Source organism: Carcharodon carcharias, chromosome 12, assembly GCF_017639515.1.
Source record: "Carcharodon carcharias isolate sCarCar2 chromosome 12, sCarCar2.pri, whole genome shotgun sequence".
Taxonomy (NCBI): Eukaryota; Metazoa; Chordata; class Chondrichthyes; order Lamniformes; family Lamnidae; genus Carcharodon; species Carcharodon carcharias.
Genome location: NC_054478.1, coordinates 124920861 through 124944591, shown reverse-complemented (window position 1 = coordinate 124944591; position 23731 = coordinate 124920861). Strand labels below are relative to the sequence as shown.

The 23731-nt window shown below is 42.0% G+C and overlaps 1 protein-coding gene across 3 annotated transcripts in view; it reads right to left on the bottom strand.

The window, feature by feature from the left end:
• The window catches only part of bmpr2b (bone morphogenetic protein receptor, type II b (serine/threonine kinase)), a 333412-nt gene that overhangs the window by 163955 nt on the left and 145726 nt on the right, over window positions 1-23731 (bottom strand). For all 3 annotated transcript variants that reach the window (XM_041200905.1, XM_041200903.1, XM_041200904.1), the window contains 2 exons: window positions 10198-10365; window positions 5734-5907 (listed from right to left, as the gene is read on the bottom strand). In XM_041200905.1, the coding sequence (XP_041056839.1) occupies window positions 5734-5907; window positions 10198-10231 (208 nt within the window). In that variant the 5' untranslated portion in view covers window positions 10232-10365. The remainder of the gene's footprint in view (window positions 1-5733; window positions 5908-10197; window positions 10366-23731) is intronic.

The window sequence follows — 23731 nt, the reverse complement described above, 5'->3', positions numbered from 1 at the left end:
AAATAAGCCCATTCCTAAGGCATTACAGACCCTCAGAGTTGGCAGCACAGTGGTACACAGTTGAGAGGGAGTTTCCCCTGGGAGAGCTCGATATTGACTCTGGACCCAATGAAATCTCGTGGTACCAGGTCAAACATGGGCAAAGAAACCTCCTGCTGATTATCATGTACTGCTCTCCCACAGTGAATGAATCAGTACTCCTTCATGTTGAACACAACTTGGAAGAAGCACTGTGGGTAACAAGGGCACAGAATGCACACTGAATGAGGGATTTGAATGCCCAACGCCATGAGTGGCTTGGTAGCACTAATACTGATCGAGCTGGCCAAGTGCTGAAAGACATATCTCTCAGACTAGGCCTGTGGTGAGGGAAATAACAAAGCAGAAAAACCTACTTGACCTCACCCTCACCAATCTATATGTCTCAGATGCATTTGTCCATGGTAGCATTGGTAGGAATGACACCACACAGTCCTTGTGGGGACAAAGTCTCATCTTCACACTGAGGTTATCATCCAACGTGCTGTGTGGCACTACTACCATGCTAAATGGGATCAATTCAGAACAGATCTAGCTGTTCAAAACTACGTATCCATGAGGTGCTGTGGTTCATCAGTAGCAGCAGCAGAATTGTTTTCTACCACAATCTGTAACTTCAAGGCCTAGCATACCTCTCACTCTACCATTACTGTCAAGCTAAGAACTAACTTGATTCCTGGGGTGAAAGAGTTGACTTATCAAGTATGGCTAAACAGGTTAGGCCTTTATTCATTAGCGTTTAGAAGAATGAGGGGTGATCTTATTGAAATGTACAAGATTCTGAGGGAGCTTGAGAGGATAGATGTTGAGAAGATGTTTCCACTAGTGGGGGAATCTTGAAATAGGAGACATAGTTACAGAATATGAGGACACTCATTTAAAATTGTGATGCAAAGGAATTTCTTCTCTCAGAGTGTAGCGAATGTCTGGAACTCTCTACCCTAGAAAGTTGTGGAGGCTAGGTCACTGAAATTATTTAAAGAGGAGCAGATAGATTTTTGAAATATTGGGGTGTTGAGGACTACAAGGAGCTGGCACGAAAGAAGAGTAGAGGCCTGGGGCAGATCAGACATGATCTTATTGAATGGCGGGACAGGCTTGAGGAGCCAAACGGCCTACTCTTGCTCTTATGTTCTTAATAAGAAGTGTTAGAGGGTATGTCAGAAGCAGCACTAGGCATACCTAAAAATGAGGTGTCAACCTGGTGAAGCCACAACATAGGACTACATGCACGCTAAATAGTAGAAGCAGCATGCGACGGGCAGAGCTAAGTGATCCCACAACCAACAGATCAGGTCAAAGATCTACAGTTCTGCCACATCCAGTCATGAACGGTGGTGGACAATTAAACAACTAGCCAGAGGAGGAATCTCCACAAATATCTCCCATACTTAATGATGGGGAATCCCAGCACATCAGCGCAAAAGACAAGGCTGAAGCATTGGCAAACATCTTCAATCAAAGTACTAAGTAGATGATCCATCTCAGCCTCCTCCTGATGCCAGACTTTAGCCAATTCGATTAATTCCACATGATATCAAGAATCGACTGAAAACACTGGATACAGCAAAAGCCAGGGGCCCTAACAACATCCCAGCAGCAATACTGAAGACTTATGCTCTAGAACTAGTCGCGCTCTAAACAAATTGTTCTAGCACAGCTGCAACACTGGCAAAAATCCAACAATGTGGAGAATTATCCATGTATGTTCTGTCCACAAAAAACAGGACAAATCCAATCTAGCCAATTACCACTCCATGACCAATCATGAGCAAAGTGATGAAAAGTATCATCAACAGTGCTATCACACAGCACTTACGTAGCAATAACCTGCTCACCAATGCTCAGTTTGAGTGCTGCCAGGGCCATTCAGTTCCTGACCTCATTACAATCTTGGTCCATACATGGATAAAACAGCTGAACTCAAGAAGAATGGTGAGAGTGACTGCCCTTGACATCAAGGCAACATATGATCAAGGAGCCCTAGAAAAATTGAAGTCAATGGGAATAGGGGTGGGGGCAGATTCACCACTTGTTGAAGTCATATCTAGCAAAAAGGAAGATGGTTTGTGGTTATTGAAGGCCAATCATCTCAGTCCCAGCACTTCATTGCAGGAGTTCCTCAGGGTAGTGCCCTAGGCCCAATCATTTTCATTGCTTCCATCAATAACCTTCCTTCCATCATAAGGTCAGAGATGTTTGTTGACGATTGCACAGTGAACAGTACCATTTACAACTCCTCAGAAACTGAAGCAGTCCATCTCTGCATACAGCAAAAGCTGGACAACAAATTAGGCTTCACATCACTGAAATGGCAGGAATGACCATCTCCAATAAGAGAAAATTTAACCATCTCCCCTTGACATTCAATGGCATTAACATTGCTGAATATCCCATCATCAACATCCTGGAGCTACTATTGAGAGAAACATAACTATATTAATACAGTGGCTGCAAGAGCAGGTCAGAGGCTGGGAAATCTGCGGCGAGTAACTCACATCTCCTGAATCCCCAAAGCCTGTCCACCATCTACAAAGCCCACGTCATCAGTGTGATGGAACACACTCCGCTTGCCTGGATGAGTACAGCTCCAACAACACACAAGCTCGACACCATCCAGGACAAAGCAGCCCAACTGATCAGCATCCTATCCATCACCCTAAACATTCACTTTCTCCACAACCGACACACAGTGGCAGTAGTGCATATCATGTACAAGATGCTCTACAACAACTCACTAAGCCTCCTTCAACAGCATCTGCCAAAGCTGCAGCCTCTACCACCTAGAAGGTCAAGGGCAGTCGACGCATGGGAACACCACCACCTGCAGGTTCCCTTCCAAGGCACATATCATCCTGACTTGAAACTATATTACCATTCTCCACTGCCACTGGGTCAAAATTCTGGAATTTCCTTCCTAACACCACTGGGGTGTACCTACTCCAGCTGGAATGCAGTGGCTCAAGGTGGCAGCTCACCACCACCTTCTCAAGAGCAAATAGGGATGGGCAACAAATGCTGGCCGAGCCAGCAACACTCATATCCCATGAAATAATTTTTTTTAAATTAGAATTAATTTTAACCATTAGCATAATGAACATTTTCATGTTATGGTTCAATCTGTATTGCACATTTGTCACTGTGGAACAACTTGTCCTCTAACTCATCCAACGGTACAGGAAAATACAGAGATACAGGTTGAGTGGAACAGAGCATTGCAGCACTCTCTTGGTTATTGTGGTTACCCTCCAAAAATGGGATGCAACTTCTGCCACCTTTGAAGGCATTTTCCAGGTCTGGGGCCAGGTATTCCCTCCACACTCTAGGTGATATGAAATCTAAGGATGGTAGGGAGATTCAAAGAAATAACTGGACTCCTGATTTGTAGTGGGCATGGATTCCCAGTAGAGAATAGATCCAATCTAGCACTCATGTGATAGCTGCCACCTGCTGTGCTGTATTATTGCGGTGGGGAACTGAGACCCAACACAAGCCCCATGTGCTCAATGAAAGCCCATCCAACTGGAGTTCCATCGGCAAGGGAGGTGCATGACACAATATGTCAAAGTGTCAGCCTTGGTTCACTGGAACACTCTTACCACTCAGTCAAAGGTCATGGGTACATGTCCCATTCCAAAGGCTTGAGCACATAATCTAGGCTGTTTTAATCACTAGCGAATTAGTGTGCTCTGTCAGTTTTTTGAATGTGACATTTTTAATTCATTGATAAGGTTAGATCAATTTTCGATCAATTTCACTGTTACTAATTCATCAACTGTGTTATGACCTCAATGGCCCCAATATACCTATTGAAAATGGCATATTACATTAAGATTCAAGTGGAATAGCATGCCAGCACCCTGTGGCACATAAAGGTATTGTGGGTTAAGTGGTTTAAATGCATTACAGGAAATGTTAAATCAAGGTTTTAGATGGATGTAAAAGATCCTGAGACACTACTTGAACAAGATCAAGGGAATTCTACTTACATTCCTCACCAAAATTACAAACAAATTATCTGATAATTTACCTCACTGCTTTGTGGGATTTTGCTGTGCACAAATCAGCTTCTGTGTTTTACTAGATCACAGAAGTATCTCTGTTTTAAACAAAACCTTGTTGGCTATGAAGACTTTGGGATCTGATGTTGTGAAAGCCACTACATAATAATATCAGTCATTTCTCTCTTTTCTTTATGTTCTACCTTCTCTTTGAAGGCATTGTTCTGGGGAAACACTATAAATTATCTTCCCTTACTCTTCTTTAGGGTCTTCCCAACATGAGAAAGCTAGGGACAGTAGCATCATGGACAAGAGCACTTCACATCAGGTTGTGGCAAGCATACCACCTGCCTCAAGCACCAGCAAAGATACTAGTACCCAGGAGCACACAGATAATGAGCTTGAGATGATTAACAACTCAGAGATCAGGGACAGCAGGTGGGGATGTTGGGAGAGGAAGCAGATTTAAAGTCAGGTTGTATTATAAACTGCTCTGTTGGCCTTCAGATAGGAATTAACACAGCAGCAGTAGGCATTTTGTACATCCTTTTATTAATATGTAGCCTACAGCATGTATGGCACAACATGGGAAAATATTGGTTTGAGCCTGAATTTTCCTGCAGCTTATTGGCAGCAATACAGTGCTACTTCAAAGAAAACATACTGCTACATACCATTATACATGGGCTGTAATTAAAATGACATTGTCTGACTGTTCCATAGCTCCTAACAGTAATAACAAATCAATATCTGACAAAGCATGGCAATACTGTAATCCAGTATGTGGATTCAAAAAATGCATCTTTCGCTCATGTATCTATTACTGTACATATAACATATGTGTATAAACTGTGTCCATCACAATCTCTCTCCACAGATGCTCTCTGACCTGCTGAGTGTTTCCAGCATTTTCTCTTTTTTATTGCAGATTTCCAGTAGCCAGAGTATTTTGCTTTTGCCCATCACAATCTTTCTCAGTGGACTTCAAACTTCTCTGTTGTTTCTCTTAATCCTAAACTTTATTACATGGGCTCTTCCTCCTCCTGCAGCCCCAACGTGCACTGATTTTCAAACTCCTCTTTCCCATAGCCTGAAATCCACAGAACTCCTTTCCAGTTTCTACCCCCCTTATAATCTACACATTTTTAAAACACAAGATTAGTATCAGCTGACCGCGACACTGATTCAGCTGATCTCTTTAACTGTTGTTTTACACTTTGGGCCATCGGTTTCTTGATTTTTAAGAAAAAATGCCCAAGTCTCTTAAATGTGAAGGATTCTTCTCACTGTCCATATTCTCAGATCCAGTAGCCTCCACTCACTTAAGCAAACTGATGGATAAACGCAAACCCCACCCAGCACCCCCAACCCCTTTCCCGGCTCTGCTCTTGCTTAAAAACTGCTACATCTACAATTTCCATAACAAATTCAGAGACTGCTGGAAATTCTCAGCAGGTCTAGCTACAGGTCAATGACAAAACATTAACTCTTTTTCTCTTTCCACAGATGCTGCCCGGCCTGCTAAATATTTCCAGCATTTTTTTTTCAGATTTCCAGCATCTGCAGTATTTTGTTTTTTTAATTTCTTCCAGTTCTGTCGCAAGGTCAATGACTTGAAACATTAACTCTTTTTCTCTCTCCACAATATTTCCAGCATTTTCTGCTTTCACTATAGATAGAATAAGCCACTTACTGGGTGTTACCGATCCCGTTGGGTCAGGCAATGGGTCAAAGTTCTCAGTGAAGTTGACGTTGCACATGTCGGTACTACAGCAGCAGAAGCGGAAAGTCCCGTTCTGTCTGTGATTTGTTACCACGCACTCAGGAGAGTAGCAGTCCTCCTTATCTCCAACGTGAGCCCAGCAGCCTTGCATGAAGAAACAGAAAGAAGAATGTAGGCCTGAGATGTTACTGGAGTTGTTTGATCAGCTTGTTAATAGACTGGAGTCTTGTTTATAATGAGCCACTCATTTGAATCAATTAAAGATCAGTGGTCAACCTAATTAGAGAGTGAGGTATTTAGATGATCAGTACTGTGTTGTATTATCACTTGGATTTCAGCAAAGTAGTGTGCTTGCTATGTAAGAAACCACCTAGCAGTATAATTAGAGATTCCGGCCTTTCAAACTTGGGTAGTACCGGGAGGCAGTATTTTTAACTGTATAACAGTGAGTGCTGCCAGATTATTTGACTGGAGCAGATCACTGCTGAGCTTGAGCCTGTCCTCTTCCAACGTTCAAACCTGCCAGCTTTCGAGGAGTCAGCGGACAGAGATGTAGAATAGGAATCCTGCCTGATTTTCTAGGGTTGCTCAGGCCAACTGTAGCATCCTACCACTGCACTGGCTGAAATTAGCTGGCTCAGCAGACCAGGAGCTGATGCTGGGAATATTGGCCTGCATAACTTATTGAATTTTAGAGCATAGGAGGCTGTCATTTGGCCCAATGTGTCCATGCCAGCTCTCTGCAAGGACAACTCAGCTAGTTCCACTCCCCCACATTTTCCCCATGGTCCTACAAATTTTGTCTCCTTAGGCAACTATCCAATTTCCTTTCGAAAACCACATTTGAATCTGTTTCACCCATCTCATTCTCAGGCAGAGCATTCCAGATCCTAAACACTCACTACTTAAGAGTTTTTCCTCATGTCACCTTTGGTTGTTTTGCCATTCACCTTAAATTGGGTTCCTGTGGTTCTTGAACCTTCCACCGTAGAATCATAGAACCACAGAAAATTTACAGTGCAGAAAGGGGCCATACAGCCCATTGTGTCTGCGCCGGTCAAAAAAGAGAAAAATCCCACTTTCTAGCACCTGGTCTGTAGCCTTGCAGATTACAGCATTTCAGATGCAGATCCAGGTACCTTTTAAATGAGTTAAGCATTTCAGCCTCAACCACCAACTTAGGCAGTGAATTCCAGATGCCCACCACCCACTGGGTGAAAAAGATTTTCCTCAAAGTTTCCCCAATATACTTTATCCAGGCCCTGCAGGATGTTGAACACCTCTATCAAAACTTCTCTCAACATTCTCATCTCTAAGGAGAACAGCCCCAGCTTCTCCAATCTACGAATGAAACTGAAGTCCCTCATCCCTGGAACCATTCTCACAAATCTTTTCTGTACCCTCACTATTGCTTTTACACCCTTCCTAAAGTGTGCTGCCTAGAACTGTGCATAATACTCCAGATGAGGCCAAACCAGTGTTTTATACATGTACATCATAATTTCCTTGCATTTGTACTGTATACCTCTACTTATAAAGCCCATATCCTTAGTAAACACTTTCTTAACCTACCCTGCCACCTTCAACAATTTTCGCACAATGTCTCTCTGCTCCTGCAGCCCCTTCAGAACTGTATCTTTTATTTTGTATTGCTTCTGTTCGTTCTTCCTACGAAAATATATACCTTCACACTTACCTGTATTAAATTTAATTTGCCATGTCCACCCATTCCACCAGCCTATGACCTCTTAAAGCCTGCGTATCACCATCCTCTTCGCAGAGCACTATACTTCTGAGTTTTGCGTCATCTACAAATATTGAAAATGAACCCTGCTCTCTCAAGTCATTAACAAGATCAAGAAAATCTCTCTCATTTCTTGTCACTCAGCCAACTTCATATCCATGCTACCACTGTCCCTTTTGTTCCATGGGCTTCAACTTTGCTGACAAGCCTGTTATGTTGCACTTTAACAAACACTTTTTGGAAGTCCATGTACACCACAACGGCCACATGATCCTCATTAAAAACTCAATTAAGATAGTTAAGCACAAACTTCCCTTCACAAATCCATGCTAGCTTTCCTTAATTAGTCCACAACTGTCAAAGTGACAGTTAATTTTGCCACGGAATATCATTTCTGAAAACTTTCGAACCACCACAGTTAAACTGACTAACCTGTAGTTGTTGGGCTTATCCTTATACCCTTTTGTGAACAAGGGTGTAACATTTCTAATTCTCCAGTCATCTAGCACCACCCCTATATCTATATCCCTCAGTATCCTCTGATGCATTTGATCCAGTCCTGGTGACTGGTCGACTTTAAGTGCTGCCAGCCTTTCTGATACCTTCACTTTATCAATTTTTAGCCCAGTGTCTCAACTACCTCCTCTTTCACAATGACTTTGGCAGCATCTTCCTGCTTGGCAATGATAAATGCAAAGTACTCATTTAGTACCTCAGCCATGCCCTCTGCCTCCATGCATAAATCCCCTAATCAGCTCCACTCTTTCTCACCATCCTTTTTTCAATTTAAATGCCTATAGAAGACATTTGGATTCCCTTTTATGGTAGTTGCCAGTCTATTCTTATACTTTCCCTTTGTTTATTTCTTTAGTTCACTTCCCCTCCGACTTGTATATTCAGTCTGTTTCTCACTTGATAATTAACTTGACTACTATCATGCACAGCCTTTTTCTGCTTCATCTTATTCTCTATTTCTTTCATCTAGAGCGCTCTGGTTTTATTTGTTTTACCTTTCCACCTCGTAGAACTGTAACTGTAACCTCCTCTTTAAAGGCATGCCTGCTTTTCACTGGGACATTTACATTTATATATATATATATATATATATATCTCACAGTGTGATGCATAGAATTGGAACTTCAGCTTAAGATGGCACAATACAGTGTGAAGTAGATGCTTCACTACAATTTTGTAAGTGAAGGTCAGATTCCTCCCCACATTTGACATAGTCAGGAAGTGAAAGGAATGAGTGGCCCAGACTGTACCAAACATGTGGATGTGGGGAGTGGGTTACTGAGCAAATTTTCTCTGTATATTTTTTAATGTATATTTTAGAGTATTCCTTGCGCTTTATTTTTCTCAAGCCTCACCATGTCAGTTTACTCTGGCTAATTTTGTTTCCAAGATGACTGATGTGCAGTGGGCTTTCACCTCTGAGAACATGGATCAAATCCATGCCAAACTAAACAAATGAAAGTCTATTCTGTCTGATGACTCCAATGGTAACACGTAAAATGAGTTTGGCGGTCACAACCTAGTTCTTAGAGGCCTTACTTTGGCACAAATCGGCAATTTCTCAGAGCAGTCAAAGGATGTCAAACTGCTACTGTTGTTTTAGGCTGGGCACGTTGAGGAATCTTTATTCCACATCTAATCATGCTCTACCTGAAAATGCTTAATACTAATATAAGGTAAAATTAGGCCATCACAGTAGCTCTTACATTTCTTCCCTGGGACTTTTCATTCAGGGAGCTTGTAGCGACATCACACATCTATAGAGTGTGGTGTCACCACACTGCTGTCCTATTTAGACAGGATAGAGCTGCAATCACACTGCACCACAGTTTGTTGTGCACATAAGCACTTAACTCAGTTCTTGCAGGCCGATATTCACTGATATTTTAGTACAACATGTAAGTGCATGAAAAACACTCACTTTGTTTACTTAATCTGCCTTTTCCACGAAGTTGCAAGTTGGGAGGGAAGTACATTTCATACTATTGCAGAGCTAATGCTAAATAAAGAGTCCATTTTCCTCAGAGAGACATGCTTAAACTGCGCTGAATAAATTTCACATTTGTGAAGCAGCATGGTATCCAGTGGCACAAAGCCCAAGCTAGAGAAATAATAGGAGAGATAGACCGCGCTAATGTCAAAACGCAGTGTGTCTCAGTTGTTCCCAATATATCTGCTGGCTCCTTTGGTACTGGGGATAGCGTCACTGGGCCAGAGATATGAAATTACCTCATACAGGGCAGCCCAATGCAATTGGCACCTGAATGAAAACTGAAGCAGTAGTGGAGTGGTGTCCTAGAGTTTATTCACCCTGCACAGGGACAGACTGCAGCCCCAACGAGCATGCATGAATTGGTGATGCAATGAAGTATCCTCCTAGGTTGCCAGCAGCAGTGATTGGGAGGGGAACTGCTGATTTTGGGAGATGTGAACCAATCCAGGAGAGTTGGGAAATCCAGGTACAATATTGACTACAGGATGTCAGGCCTGGTACACTTCATGAACTAAATGAGAATTGCAGTATTTTGTACAATGCTATCGACAGTACTAAAGTGGGTAGCCAATGACTAAGTTAGATGAGGGACATATTTCTGTCCTACTGTGTGTGCAACTTCCACTCAAGATATTGTTCACCAAAGAGAAGGGAAGTGTCCAGGTCCTGGAGAGATGCTTACCTTGTTTCATCATGCGGACCCCACCATCCCGCATCTTTTCCCACAGTCCATAACACTGACTTCCTTTCTCACACAAGACAGTGCCATTATCCCGGTTAATGCGTTCCTCACTGATGCCTTGCACCTCGGAGTCTCTAAAGGCACAAAGCCTCTCACCACTCTGGGCAGCTAGAAACATAAATAAAAATAAGAACAATGTTACAAGTTAAGGTCATTACTGAGGCAAATATTCTAAACAGAACTGTAAAAGTTTCACTTGGAAGCATCTGAGTTACTAAATTCCAGGCAAAGGGATTCAAAATAACCAAGAACAGCTAATTCCCTTCTGTTCACAGTACTATGTGCATTGAACAAATATCAGTGCGATTTGGTCTTCTTAATTGTACAAGATGAGTTGCTTGAAAATGATAGCACTTTTCAGTTTGCATGCTTTATTATTCTTCTTACCTATAACTAAAAACCATATATCAAATCTAATTGCTTTGTGCAAGCACTCATTATCACCCCATTCCCACAGACACCTTGCATTTACTGTGTGTCATGGTTAGCAAAGGTAATTCTTATGCTTATCATTGCTTTTCAAGGATAAGCAACCTGCAACATGAGGAAGACATGGAAATACCATTTCAGCCACCTACATAAAGGAAACATTACAGATCCTGGGTGAGGGGAGGCCATGCAGGGAGTTTGAGATGTGGAACTGGAGGGCAGTTCATCATGAATTTCTGCTTCTTTTCTTTCTAATCCTACTTTACCTCATATTACGTATTAGCAAGCCAGATCATGAAATGTACCAGGCAATTCTGATTAAAGTGACGAGTGAACATTACTGCTCAGCAATGCATTTTCTTTCTTTTCAGTGCATCAGACCCTACTAGCACTTCACAATGCACACCATTCCTCACTCTCCCTTCCTAAGCACCAGCCCAGAAACATCGACTTAAAGTGAATTAGCAGGCAAGCAGAGGGAATGGCATTCAGTAACACAGCATGAGTAAACAAGAACAGATGCAAGGAGCATGAGGTGAACAATATCGAGTGGAAGTTGCACACACAGTAGGACAGAATTATGTCCTTCATCTAACTTAACCAATGGTTCCTCTCCCAATCACTGTGGCTGGCAATTTAGGAGGATACTTCATTGCATCACCAGTTCACGCATGCTCATTGCTGACAGATATTCAACAGATGATCCCCCTGGACTGAAGCACTTAGGCAGCAAGTTTCATGTGCTATGTTTTAAAAGAAGGGTGGCTACGGAGTATTACTGTTATGGGATCATGCCAGAAGTGTGTTCCACAACAATAAGTGCAGGAGCCCAATAACTCCATATGCGGATGGATAGCTTCAGACCACCGCAGTCCGAACTGCAGCATGTGACAACTCCAGGGCCATTACAGTGAAGGCCCAAAGAAAGGTTTGGCCTGCTGTTTCCATTGACAATCAAATTACTAAAGCTTGGCATGCCAGATTGGACTTTAAACAATTGGGGTTGAATGGAGACAAGCCTCTGATAAGTTTGAATGTTCATATGTATTGAATTTGCTTCCACCTAGATTTGCAGAGGCATTGTCCAGTACTAGTGGTATGGCAAGAATGGGCATATGTGATGCAACTCTTTCACAGAATGGTCCTAGATACAGGTCCCTCCACAAACCTTTAGCATATGTGGCCAGGCTGCAGCATACACATTGCAATTTGCAACTGCTTAATGGCAGGAACTGTGAAATGAGGGCCATTCAGTCCCAAGAGGCTCTTATTGGAAAGCAGAGCCTAACTGCTTCAGGAACTCTAGCCACTATGGTAGCACCTTGGAGAAGCATAAGGATAGCACTTAAGACTTCACACATTGACACTAAGGCATGATAAACAGCTGTCAGTGGTGGTGGTTGTCCCTTGATTTGAAGATTAACTCTATTCAGATCGCAATTTCTTCCACTGGTCTTCATGTGACTGAACAGGCCAATTCCCGACCGCATATCTTTGAACACGTGGGGCAGGGCATCCCACAAGGTAGCAGGAACCGGAGCGCATGATTTGCTTCCTCTTCTTTCCTTCTCTGCTACCACTATGCCTTATTATTAAAGCGTTGAGACTCAAAGCGTGATGCAGCTTGATGGACGAGCTATTGCCATTCTGAACAATTGGTGATAAGCTCCTCCCAGTCATTAAGGTTAATGTTGCTGCGCTTCAAGAAGAGCTTGGCCTAAATAGCCAAGTGGTTATGGTACTGGGTTTGTAACCCCAAGATCAAGAGTTCAAATCTCACAATGGCAAACTATGGTCACTAATAGCAATTTTAAGCTTGGCCTAAATAGCCAAGTGGTTATGGTACTGGGTTTGTAACCCCAAGATCAAGAGTTCAAATCTCACAATGGCAAACTATGGTCACTAATAGCAATTTTAAGCTTGGCCTAAATAGCCAAGTGGTTATGGTACTGGGTTTGTAACCCCAAGATCAAGAGTTCAAATCTCACAATGGCAAACTATGAAACAATGTAACTTCATCTGAAACAGATGGAAACGGGTTTGTACTCGAAAGAGTTACAAGGGTGAAGAGCTTCAGTATGTCTTTGAAGCATTTTTTTGTTCTCCCCTAGAACATGGGTCATTTGAGCATTCAGAGAACAGGACCTGGCAGGAGGCGGTTTGGGCACATATATAGCATAGCTTCTCATTAAAATGTTGTTTTCATTAAAGTGATGGGTGCATTGTTTGCAGTAAGGTTTGAAAATTGCTTCTATCAAGTACCATATACGGGAGCCATGCAAGTTAACACAAATAGAGGGGAGAGCCTGTAGATTTTGGTGGGAAGGGGCAAGATATACACAGAAATGCTCATGCAGTAGCCAGACCTGGTAACAGTCTCCACTGCAACCATCAACGGGCTCTACACTCTGCACAACTGCTACATCCTGCTATTTGTCGCTTATTGTTCATGGGCAAGTTGATGCAATTGCTAATGGTGGATCATAATGCATCCACAATTTGCCTGATAAATTTATGCACATCTGAGCGGCTATTGTTACTGATGTTTACCCATGATGTACAAGGGCAGTTGTGACACAGCCAATTAACATCCGCACATGTGCATCTTCCAGCTGGGAATGGGAGTGGGAACATCAGCTGTTATTTTACACTTCCCTAACCCAGGGATATTGTGGGCATTTGTAGTGATTTAATTGCTGGCTGAGATACAGAGCAACACTGGAACCTTGGACCTTCTGGTCTATATGGCTCGATTACACAGGACAATGAGGGAGCTCCACACTTTTCTTTAGTATCCTTTGGCTGACACTGCACAGCTTCCACTGTACTAAAGCAATAGCAGTAAAATAATAAAAATAACCCTTTCAGAATAAGATTTGAGAGTCTCACCATGTTTTAAGTTAATGATTTATCTCATGACTGTAAATGTTCCTGGATTTTGGTGTATCAGAACCATCAATGCATCATACATCAAATCTGGAATGAGACTTCTTCATTTTGGTTTAAAATCCATTTTAATGTATCTAAGAAAGTCCTATGTACTTAAATAGATTTGTAATGAGTCATACTCATCTGACGGTATATCTTACTCCTAACATTTCATTGACAAAGACACTCAGGCCTGTCAAACCTCTGTGGCTGGCCATGTGTTGTGAGACAGAGTGTTTCATGCCAGAAGTTGTGATTATCACACAAAGGCAGCAAAATTACATCCAGTGCAAAAAAAATATACACAAACATGTCAAAAAACATGCACAGACACGACAGGGGGATACTAATACAAACAAAAACATATGTATGAACACACGGTGCTAAGCAAATACTTTAAAAGTTCAGAGAACAAAAAAAAAATCACAAGCAAAACCACACACTCTCACTGAGACAGTATGCTCTGCCACATGTACTGAACCATATGCTATCATGCAACAACTTGCATTTAGAGAGTTCCTCTAATATAATATCCCAAGTGGCTTCACAGAAGCTTTATCAAATAAAATTTGACAAGGATGCACATCAGTTTTGCACGTACTCTTACTAGGTTATAGCACTGCAGGAGATTACAGAGTTTGGCAAGGGCAAGGCCATGCAGGAATCAGAACATGAAAGTGAGAACTTTAAAACCGAAGCATTGCCAGACTGGGAGCCAATGTAGGTCAGAAAGAACAGAGGTGATAGATGAACATAACTTGGTGCTAGTTGGGATACAAGCATTAATACTCTTGATCAGCTGCAGTTAACAGGGGGTGGGGAATGGAAGCCTGGCCAGAAGACCATTGGAGTAGTCAACTTTGGAGATAACAAAGGTACGAATAAGGCTTTCAGTAACAGAGGCAGGGTGGAGACAGGCAATATTTCAGAGGTGGAAGTAGGCAGTGTTGGTAATGCAGCAGATGTGGAAGTTGGAAGATCAGCTCAGGGTCAAACTGGACAGCAAGGCTGTAAACAGTCTGGTTCTGCCTTAGATAGTGGCCAAGTACTAAAGACAACAGCTTAGGTCCTCCCAATATTTAGCTGGAGGCAGTTTCTGCTCAATTAATACTGAATATCAGGCAAGCAGCATGACAAATCGGACACAATGGAGCGGTTAACAGAAGTAGTCATGAGGTAGAGCTTGGTGTCCTGGTTGGAATCTGACATGGCATTTTCAAATGATGGTGACGATGGACTACATGTAGGTGAGAAATAGGAGATACCCAAGGATAGATCCTTGAGGAGACTCTAGTGGTCATGATGAGGGAGCAGGAAGAGGAGCCAGTGCAGGTGATTCTCTGGCTACAACTGGATAAGAATAGAACCAGGCAAGTGCAGTCACATCCAGCTGGATGATGGGGGAGATAAATTAGAGGAGGGTATTGTGGTCTACCATGACAAAGGATGCAGATAGGTCAAGGAAATGAGAGGGGATAGATTGCCACAGCTAGTCACAGAGGATATCCTTTTTGACTTTGATAAAGGCCATTTTAGTGCTGTGGCAGAGGCAGAAACCTGATTCGAGGGAGTTTAAACAAGCTGTGAGAAAGATGGGCATAGATTTGGAAGGCAACAACATGTTCAGGGGCTTTGGGGAGAAAAGAGAGTTTGGAGATGGGGTGGTAATTTGCAAGTACAGATGGGTCAAGGGTGGGTTTCTTCAGGAGAGCATAGAGATTTATTGGATCATGGATGGGCAGCTGAGACCTGTTGCTTGCAATTCCGGCACCATATAGGAACTTCAGAACACTTTATTTGTCTTTGGAGATCATTTGTATAGGAAGAGAGCCTTGCTGCTTGAGCTCAGGATTCCCAAGCTTGAGGGGAACAGAGAGGATGAAAGTTTCCTGGGTTGTACATTCCAAGAAGTGATCACCCCACAGACAGTAAGAGTTCAGAATAGTAGATAGGTGGCTATCCAGTAGGGTAGGAAGAGGAATGAAGTGCAGGAGTCTTTGGGATGTGTGCCACTCTCAAACCAGTACTCAGCACTGGTGGCTGTTAGGAATAATGACACCTTGAAGGAGTGCAGTCCAAACCAGGTCACCATGGGCAAGGGACTGCACAGGAGGAAGCAACAAAGGTAGAAATGCAGTCAGTATCGGAAATTCCATAGTTCGGGGGAACAAGCATTTCTGTGACCATCATTGTGAGGCCTACATGGTCTGTTGTCTCCCTGATACCAGGGTAAAAGATATTTTGGAGAGGATACAGACTATTCTGCACCCAGAAGGGAGTGAACCAGAAGCTGTGGTACATGTCAGTACCAACGACAGAGAGATGGCAGGTATTGAGGTTCTACATTTAAATTTGCAGAAGTTAGGGAGGAAGTTAAAAATAAGAGCTCGAAGGTAGTAATCTCTGAACCACTTCCAATGCTATGCTAGTGAAAGCAGAAATAGGAAGTTAGGGAGGGTCAATGTGTGACTTGAAGCACAGTGCAGAAAGGAGGGCTTCAGATTCTTGGGGCATTAGGACCAGTCTGGGGCAGAATGCACCTATTTAATGGACTGGGGACCAAAGTCCTCACAGGGAAGTTCACTAGTGCGGTTGAGGAGCATACAAACTAAATTGGCATGGCACCATCACATTAAAGTAGAAAAGAGGAATAAGGTGCATAGGGTGAGTGTTGGATAGTACTAGAGATGTGATCAGTACCATGTTAGATAGCAACAGACTAAGAAGAACTACAAGGGATACAAAGACAGGTTTAGAACACACAGGATGTAAATGCATATATAGCCTTTTGGGAATATGATGTAATCGCAATAATGGAAACATGGCTTAAAAATGGTGAGGACTGAGCGTCTAATATTCAAGGATATAAATCGCTCAAAAAAGATCGGGAAGGAATAAAGGGGAGTGGGGTGGCAGTATTTATTAGGGAAAACATTGTAGTGTTGGAAAGAGAGGATGTCCTTGAGGGGGCATGGACAGAATTCATTTGATTGCCGTGAGAAGCAAGAAAGCTACGATCACACTACTGGGAGTATTCTAGAGAGGATCTAGCCAACATAAAATGGAGCTAAAGACTTAGAGGAAAAACTGTAACAAAAAATGTGTGAGCTTTAAAGAAGATGTTTCAGGTACAGGCTATGTGCATTCCAACAGGGGTGAAAGGTAGGAGAGCCAAAGCCAGGACTCTTTGCATGATGATGGAGATAGATGAAACAAATAAAATGTGTGTGGTGCATGTCAGGTGAATTGTTCAAATGAGAACCAAATACAGTAAGTTGAGATGGGAAGCGAAGAGGAAAATAAAACTGACAGAGAGAATATGAGAATAGTTGGGAGTAACGTAAAAAGGAACCCAAAAAATCTTCCACCAGCATGTAAATAGTAAGACGCAGGGTGGGTCCAATTAGAGACATAGTGGGTGATGTATGCTTAGATGTGCAGAGCAAGGCTAGAATACATAATCAGTACATTGCATTGGTGTTTTCTAACGAAGAGGATATGAACAAAATATGAATAGGAGCAGAGATGGTAGAGATAATGGATCAGGTGAAAATTGATAGGTGGGGTGTATGGGAAAAGCTGACTATGTCTACCCCACTACCTTTTCCTAGCTTCCTGCATTTTCAAAACATCAAATACCTTCAATATCTAGGTCCCAGCATTGGTCACCTTGCAACTATGTTTCTATAATAGCTATCATGCCATACATATTTATTTCTATCTGTGATACCATTTTGTTATGAATACTGCATGCATTAGAATGAAAGTCTTTTAACTCTGCCTTTTTACCATTTTTGCAGTCTTTGGCCCTATCAATTTGTACAATCTGTATCTTCTTGCCACACACTGGTTATCATTACCCAAATTGTTACCCTGCTCTATTACCTCATTCTTTCCCTTTGATTTGCCACATTTCCTCTCACTATCCCTTCCCGCCATTATTTAGTTTAAAGTTTTCTCTACCGCCCTAGTGATATGACTCACCAGAGCACTGGTTCCAGCACGGTTCAGGTGAAGACTGCTTTAACGGTCCACATCCCACTTTCCCCAGTATCAGTGCTAGTACCCATGGATCAAAACCCATTTCTCCCACACCTGTCTATGAGCCACGCACTCATCTCTAATCTTATTTACCCTAGGCTAATTTGCATGTGGTTCAGGTGCTAATCCAGAGATTATAACCTTTAAGGTTATGCTTTTTAATTTAGCTCCTAACTGCTCATAATCCCTAAGCAGAACCTCTTTCCTAGTCCTATCTATGTCATTTGTACCCACTTGGACCACAACAACTGGATCCTCCCACTTCAAGTTCCTCTTCAGCCCAAAGCAAATGCCTTGAACCCTGGCACCGGTAGGTAACACAGCTTTCTGGACTCTCACTCTCAGCTGCAGAGAACTGTATCCATCCCCCTGACAATAATGTCCCCTACGACCACAACATTCCTATTTCCTCCTCCCCCCCGCCCCGCCGCCACCACCAACCCCAACCCCATGATTGGCTTCCTGATGTTGCGGTCAGTTCACTCATTCTTGCAGACCCCGCTCTCATCCACACAAGCTGACAGAAGCTTGAACCTGTCGGACAATTACAAGGACTGAGGTTCCTCCACTTCTACCTTCTCAATCTCCTTACCTGCCTCACTCACAGTCGCACACTCCTGTCCTGCCCACTGACCAAATCAGACGACCCTATTCTAAGGGGTGTAACTGGAACAAAGTGTCCAGGTAACTTTCCCCCGCCCGATTCATCACAGTGTCTGCAGCTTGGCCTCCAGCCTAAAGACTCTAAGCTGATGTTCCTCGATCTGCAGATACTTACTGCAGATGTGATTGCCTTGGATCATACTGGCATCCATCAGTCCCACATACCGCAAACATAACACATCACTTGCCCTGTCATCTTTATTGTGTGTTAATTAATTTATTTTTCTTAATTTATTTAAATTAGTAAATCCCACTACTACTAAGCTTTACTACTGCTAGTAAACCTTACTATTACTAATAAAATCTTACAATTATTAATAAATGAGATAAAAACTCACCAATCACTTACCTGCTTCCCTTTTTGATATATAAATGACTTAGATGTTGGAATACAGAGTAAAATTTTGAAATTTGCCGATGATATTGAACTTCAAAGTGTGGCAAACTGTCTGGATGATACCAATCAACTGTAATAGAACAAAGATGGCTAGCAGAATGGGCAGACAAGTGGCAGATGGAATTTAATACAGAGAAAGAAAAGCGAGGTGATGTATTTTGGCAGAAAGAATAGGGGAAGGCAATACAGATTTAATGAAATAGTTTTAATAAGTATGCAGGGACAAAGAAACCTGATGGTTCATGTGCAAATATCTTTGAAGGCAAAAGGGCATATTGCGGGGCTAATTAGCAAAGCCTAAGGGATCTTGTGCTTCATAAATAGAGGCATTGAGTCCAAAAGCAAGGAAGTCATACTGAACCTTTACAGAGTTCTAGTTAGGCCATAAATAAAGTATCGCATCCAATTATAGTTGCCACACTTTGGTCCTTGAAAAGGTGCAGAGGCCATTTATCAGAATGGTTCCCGGGATGAGGGATTTTAGCTATAAGATTTGATTGGAGAAACTGGGGTTGTTCTCCTTGGAGTAAAAGAGGTTGAGCAGATATTTGTTAGAGGTGTAAAAGATTATGACAGGTTTAGATAACGGCGACAAAGAAAAGCTGTTTCCGTTAGCTTATAGTACACCGAATTAAGGTTTTGGACAAAAATGTAGGGGGGATGTAAGGAAGAAAATTTTTGTTCTTGTAATGTTGTGGAATTCATTGCTTAAGAGGGTGGTGGAAGTGGAGACAATAAATGATTTCAAAAGGAAATTAGATGGGCACTTGATGGAAATAAATTCGCAGAGCTATGGGGCACAATGAGGGAATCAGACTGACTGGATTGCTCTACAGAGAGCTGGCATGGACTCTATGGACCGATCTGTTTTGTAATAACTCTATGACTTTATGGGGATTTGGTGGGGGGGGGTTGATGACAGCAGATGCCAAGGGGGAGGGGAGGAGAGGGAACTTTTAACAATAGCAACTAACATACTGTGAAGGGATCTAGCTGATTACATTGCAACTGATTTTCATATGAGCAACAAATCACTTCCAGCTGCTTCCTGCTGTACTGAAGCTCATAATCCAACTCAATAATGGATGCGTAGAGGTGGATTTCTGGCTACCAATACTCCATTGTGGGCCCATCTCAGTGTTCAGTTGTGATCAAAGACTGAGCCAAAAAGGAACAGCATTTGAGCCAAGAACCAACAAGCAAGTAGAAAGATTTTGAGCCACTCACTGATCTAGGCAGCGAGTTATAATTACTACTGCTATTACAGAACTTCATTACAAGGAGAACTTTACTACATACTTGCTCAACCCTGCATAAAACTGTAGTAAAATAAAGCCTAAGAATTTTTTTATATGTCACATCACGAGGATGAGGAGTGTTCTGTGTTATTATGCACACACTGCTCTCATGGGCCAGCTTAGCTCAGAGGGTGACACTCTCAACTGAATTCGATTCAGTGGGTTCAATTGACCTCGTGACTGAGGGAAGTGGAGAGAGTAAATTATTTGGATTAATTTACTTACAACAAGTTAGGAGATAGGGTCAAAAAACATGTAGATGAAAGCAGAAAGTTGCAAGGGAGTGTTGATAGATTAAGTGAGTGTACAAAGCGGTGGCAGATGGCAATCAATGTAGGGAAAGTGAAGTCATCCACTATGGAGCCAAGGAAGACAGATCACAGTATTTGTTAAATGGGGGACCATCACTGACTTCTTTATTGAATTGTCGACTGTTGTCATTGGACTTACATAGTTGCCCCAGAACTCTTTTGGACCATTCACACCAAAACCAAGAAATTTTAATTATGTGTCAATTACATCTGTGATAAATTCATAATCCTTCCTCTCATACCTCACCCATCACATGTAACAAACCGGTACACACCAGTTCTATACCCTAGTGTTATAATTGGTAGAATTGTACCCCAATTATGTACAGCAGCAGACCTATGCTCACCAGCGTTGCATCCCAATGTTACACACTGTGGCAGACCTGTGGCAATGCTGTAGCCCAGAGTTATACAATGGCAGACCTTCACTGTCTCGGTAACCAATGGAAATAATCCATCATTATTTTCCTCATCATAGGTAACCTGATCGCCTGGTAACTATATCTGCACCAGAGAAAAAGGTCCTAAATTTCAAAGTATCTCTTCATATTGTCATCTTTCATTCTTGATAATCTCATGGTGAATCCAAATTGTTTTTATATTGTTCTAACCATGGCATGATCAAACCTGTACACAATACTCCATACGTGACTTAACTAAGGTCTTATATGTTCACTACATAAAGTGGAAATGGTAACGTATGATATTTCCGGTAGCAGATAGGCACGATTATGCAAAATAACCCCAGTGACAACACTGGTATCGATGGTAACTTTTGAATGGGGGTTCAAGTCATGGTCTTGTACCAAAGATATGCAGTTGATACTGTTACCTGCACCAAAAGCTGTCACTGTGCTATTCCAGAGTCGCGCATGGCTGCTTAAATCTTGGCAGGAATTGCATTTAGTCTTGAATACTCAACTGGTAGTTGTCTGGAGCCAAGAATGCAACAGGAAAGGCAAACCTTGGTATCAAATTTTGTTTTATAAGGCTCCTGAGAAGCACATTGGGATGGTTTACTGCTTTAAAGGCGCTATATGAATACAAGTTGTCGAACATGATGGGACGCAATATCAAAAGGAAGTACTACATAAAAAACACAGCAAATACGGTAACCTTTTCAATTCCTCCTCGTTCCTATAAAACTATCACTACAATGAATTACAAGGGTCACAAAAGTCACAGGAGATCAAACATATGTTCTGTACTAGGAATGCTGTAAATGGCACTCTTCACAATAATCCTCTCCTAAACTTAAGCAAATTAAGTTTTTTAAATGCTCTTCCTGCAGTGATTTAACTTCTGATAAATCATACTGTTCTATTCAGTTAAATTACATCCCACATTCAAATTTTATGGAATTAAAATATGATCAAATTACTCTACACACAACAAACATTTGGATCAAACCACTTCCGCTATACAAAATTCCAGTGTCTCATAATTACACTGTTGTCAGTTGATTCATTTAAAGTTGTCCTAGTTTAGGAAGCAAAAAATCATACTTAGACCAAAATGATTTAATGTAACTGATTCATCTCCAGATTTCATTCCTGTTGTAATTCAAAGTGACAGGCATGCACCCACCAGCAATGAATCAGAGGGTTATGTATTTACAGACCTGCACCAACCAGTACTGTATCAGTATTATAGTGATAGATTTATATCCGTCAGTACAGTACTCCAGTGTCACGCAATTAAATACCTATAATCAGCAGTACTCTACCCCATTGATATAGTGACTGACCAAGTAGTACATCTGTACCCACCAGTACTGTACCCCCAGTTGTACAGTGACATACCTGTGCCCATTAGAACAGTGCCCTTGATTTATAGCAACGTACCTATGTCTGCCCTCATCGAGAGGAGGCTCCAAAATATGGAAAATGCTCCACATTTTCCAGAATCTTCTTGTTGACCTTAATTGTTGGGGGGAGGCATTGTGTTGTGGGGGCTGATTGTAAGAGGACCTTAATTTTCTGCTTGTTTAGTGAAAGGCCCAAATTCTCATTCACTTCGGAGAAGGAATCTACAATGACAAGAACTTAATTTCTGAATGAGCGCACACAGAAGCATCATAGGAACAGAACTTAGGAGCAGGAGTAAGCCATTCAGTCCTTCAAGCCTGCTCCACCATTCAATAAGGTCATGGCTGATCTGGTTGAGGTCCCAACTCCACTTTACAGCTGTCCCCCAATAACCCTTGACTCCCTTTTCTATCAAAAATCTGTTAACTCTGTCTTCAATAAATTCAATGATCAAGCCTCCACTACTTTCTGGGGAAAAGAATTCCACAGACTCTTTGAGAGAAAAAAATTCTCCTCAAATCCGTCTTAAAAAGTAGACCTCTTCTTAAACTGTGTCTCCTAGTTCTAGTCTCTACCACAAGTGGAAACTTCCTCCTATCAAATCCCCTCAGCATCTTAGATGTTTCAATAAGATCACCACTCATTCTCCTGAACTCCAATGGGTCGAGGCCCAACCCGTTCAGCTTTCCTTCATAAGACAAGTCCCTCGTCCCAGGAATGAGTCAACTGCTTCTAATGCAATTATATATACTTTTTAATCAAACACAGTGTGGCATTGGCCCCAGGGATTTCAATGTCTTCAGTAATATTGTGCCAGCTTCCAGAACAGAAATGCTGATAAAGGTCCCGATGGCTCAGTCGGTAAAATAGTCTATATGGTGCAGCACTGAACCACATTAACCAGAAAATCAAAGGTTAACTCCTCAGTCTGTGCTGACTTAGTTGATCTCAGTTGTGATATTGAAGACTGGACTATCTCACAAGCAGAGTGGACAAAAATCAGTGCAATGGATAGCAGTTTCTCTACCACATCTGCGGCATTTGCCTGAGTGACAGTGTCACTAATATTCAGGTCAGAATGATGATTTTCCAACATGTAGCCAGGCTCAACCAGTTACAGGGCACCTCCAGGACACTCAGAGCCTGTCTTCTGAATACCTGAATATTGCTATGCAGTACCTAACTTCCGATTGTTACGACTGCATAATTAGTATAAGGGTGGGTGAGACATGCCAGTGACAGGATTAGACTCATCTGTGGTGCATACCACAGCCAAATACACTGTTGATACCCACTGCATGTGATCAGAAATAGAGAATTGATGAGATACTAGAATATGGCATGCTCCTGTGCAACCATACCTCACAGCAAAAGTCAACAGCTTCAGGAAAGAAGAAATAGTGGTGAATACTGGCGACGGAATTTCAAGTAAAATTAAATATAAAAATGTTATCAAATATTAAATCAATATCCTATACAAAGACACACTGATACAATAGTATGTGACAAGAGGCCAAATGACCTACTCCTGCTCCTATTTCTTACGACTTATGATCTAAACAGCTAATTATGCAAAATCATTTCAATGTTGGGGTTCTG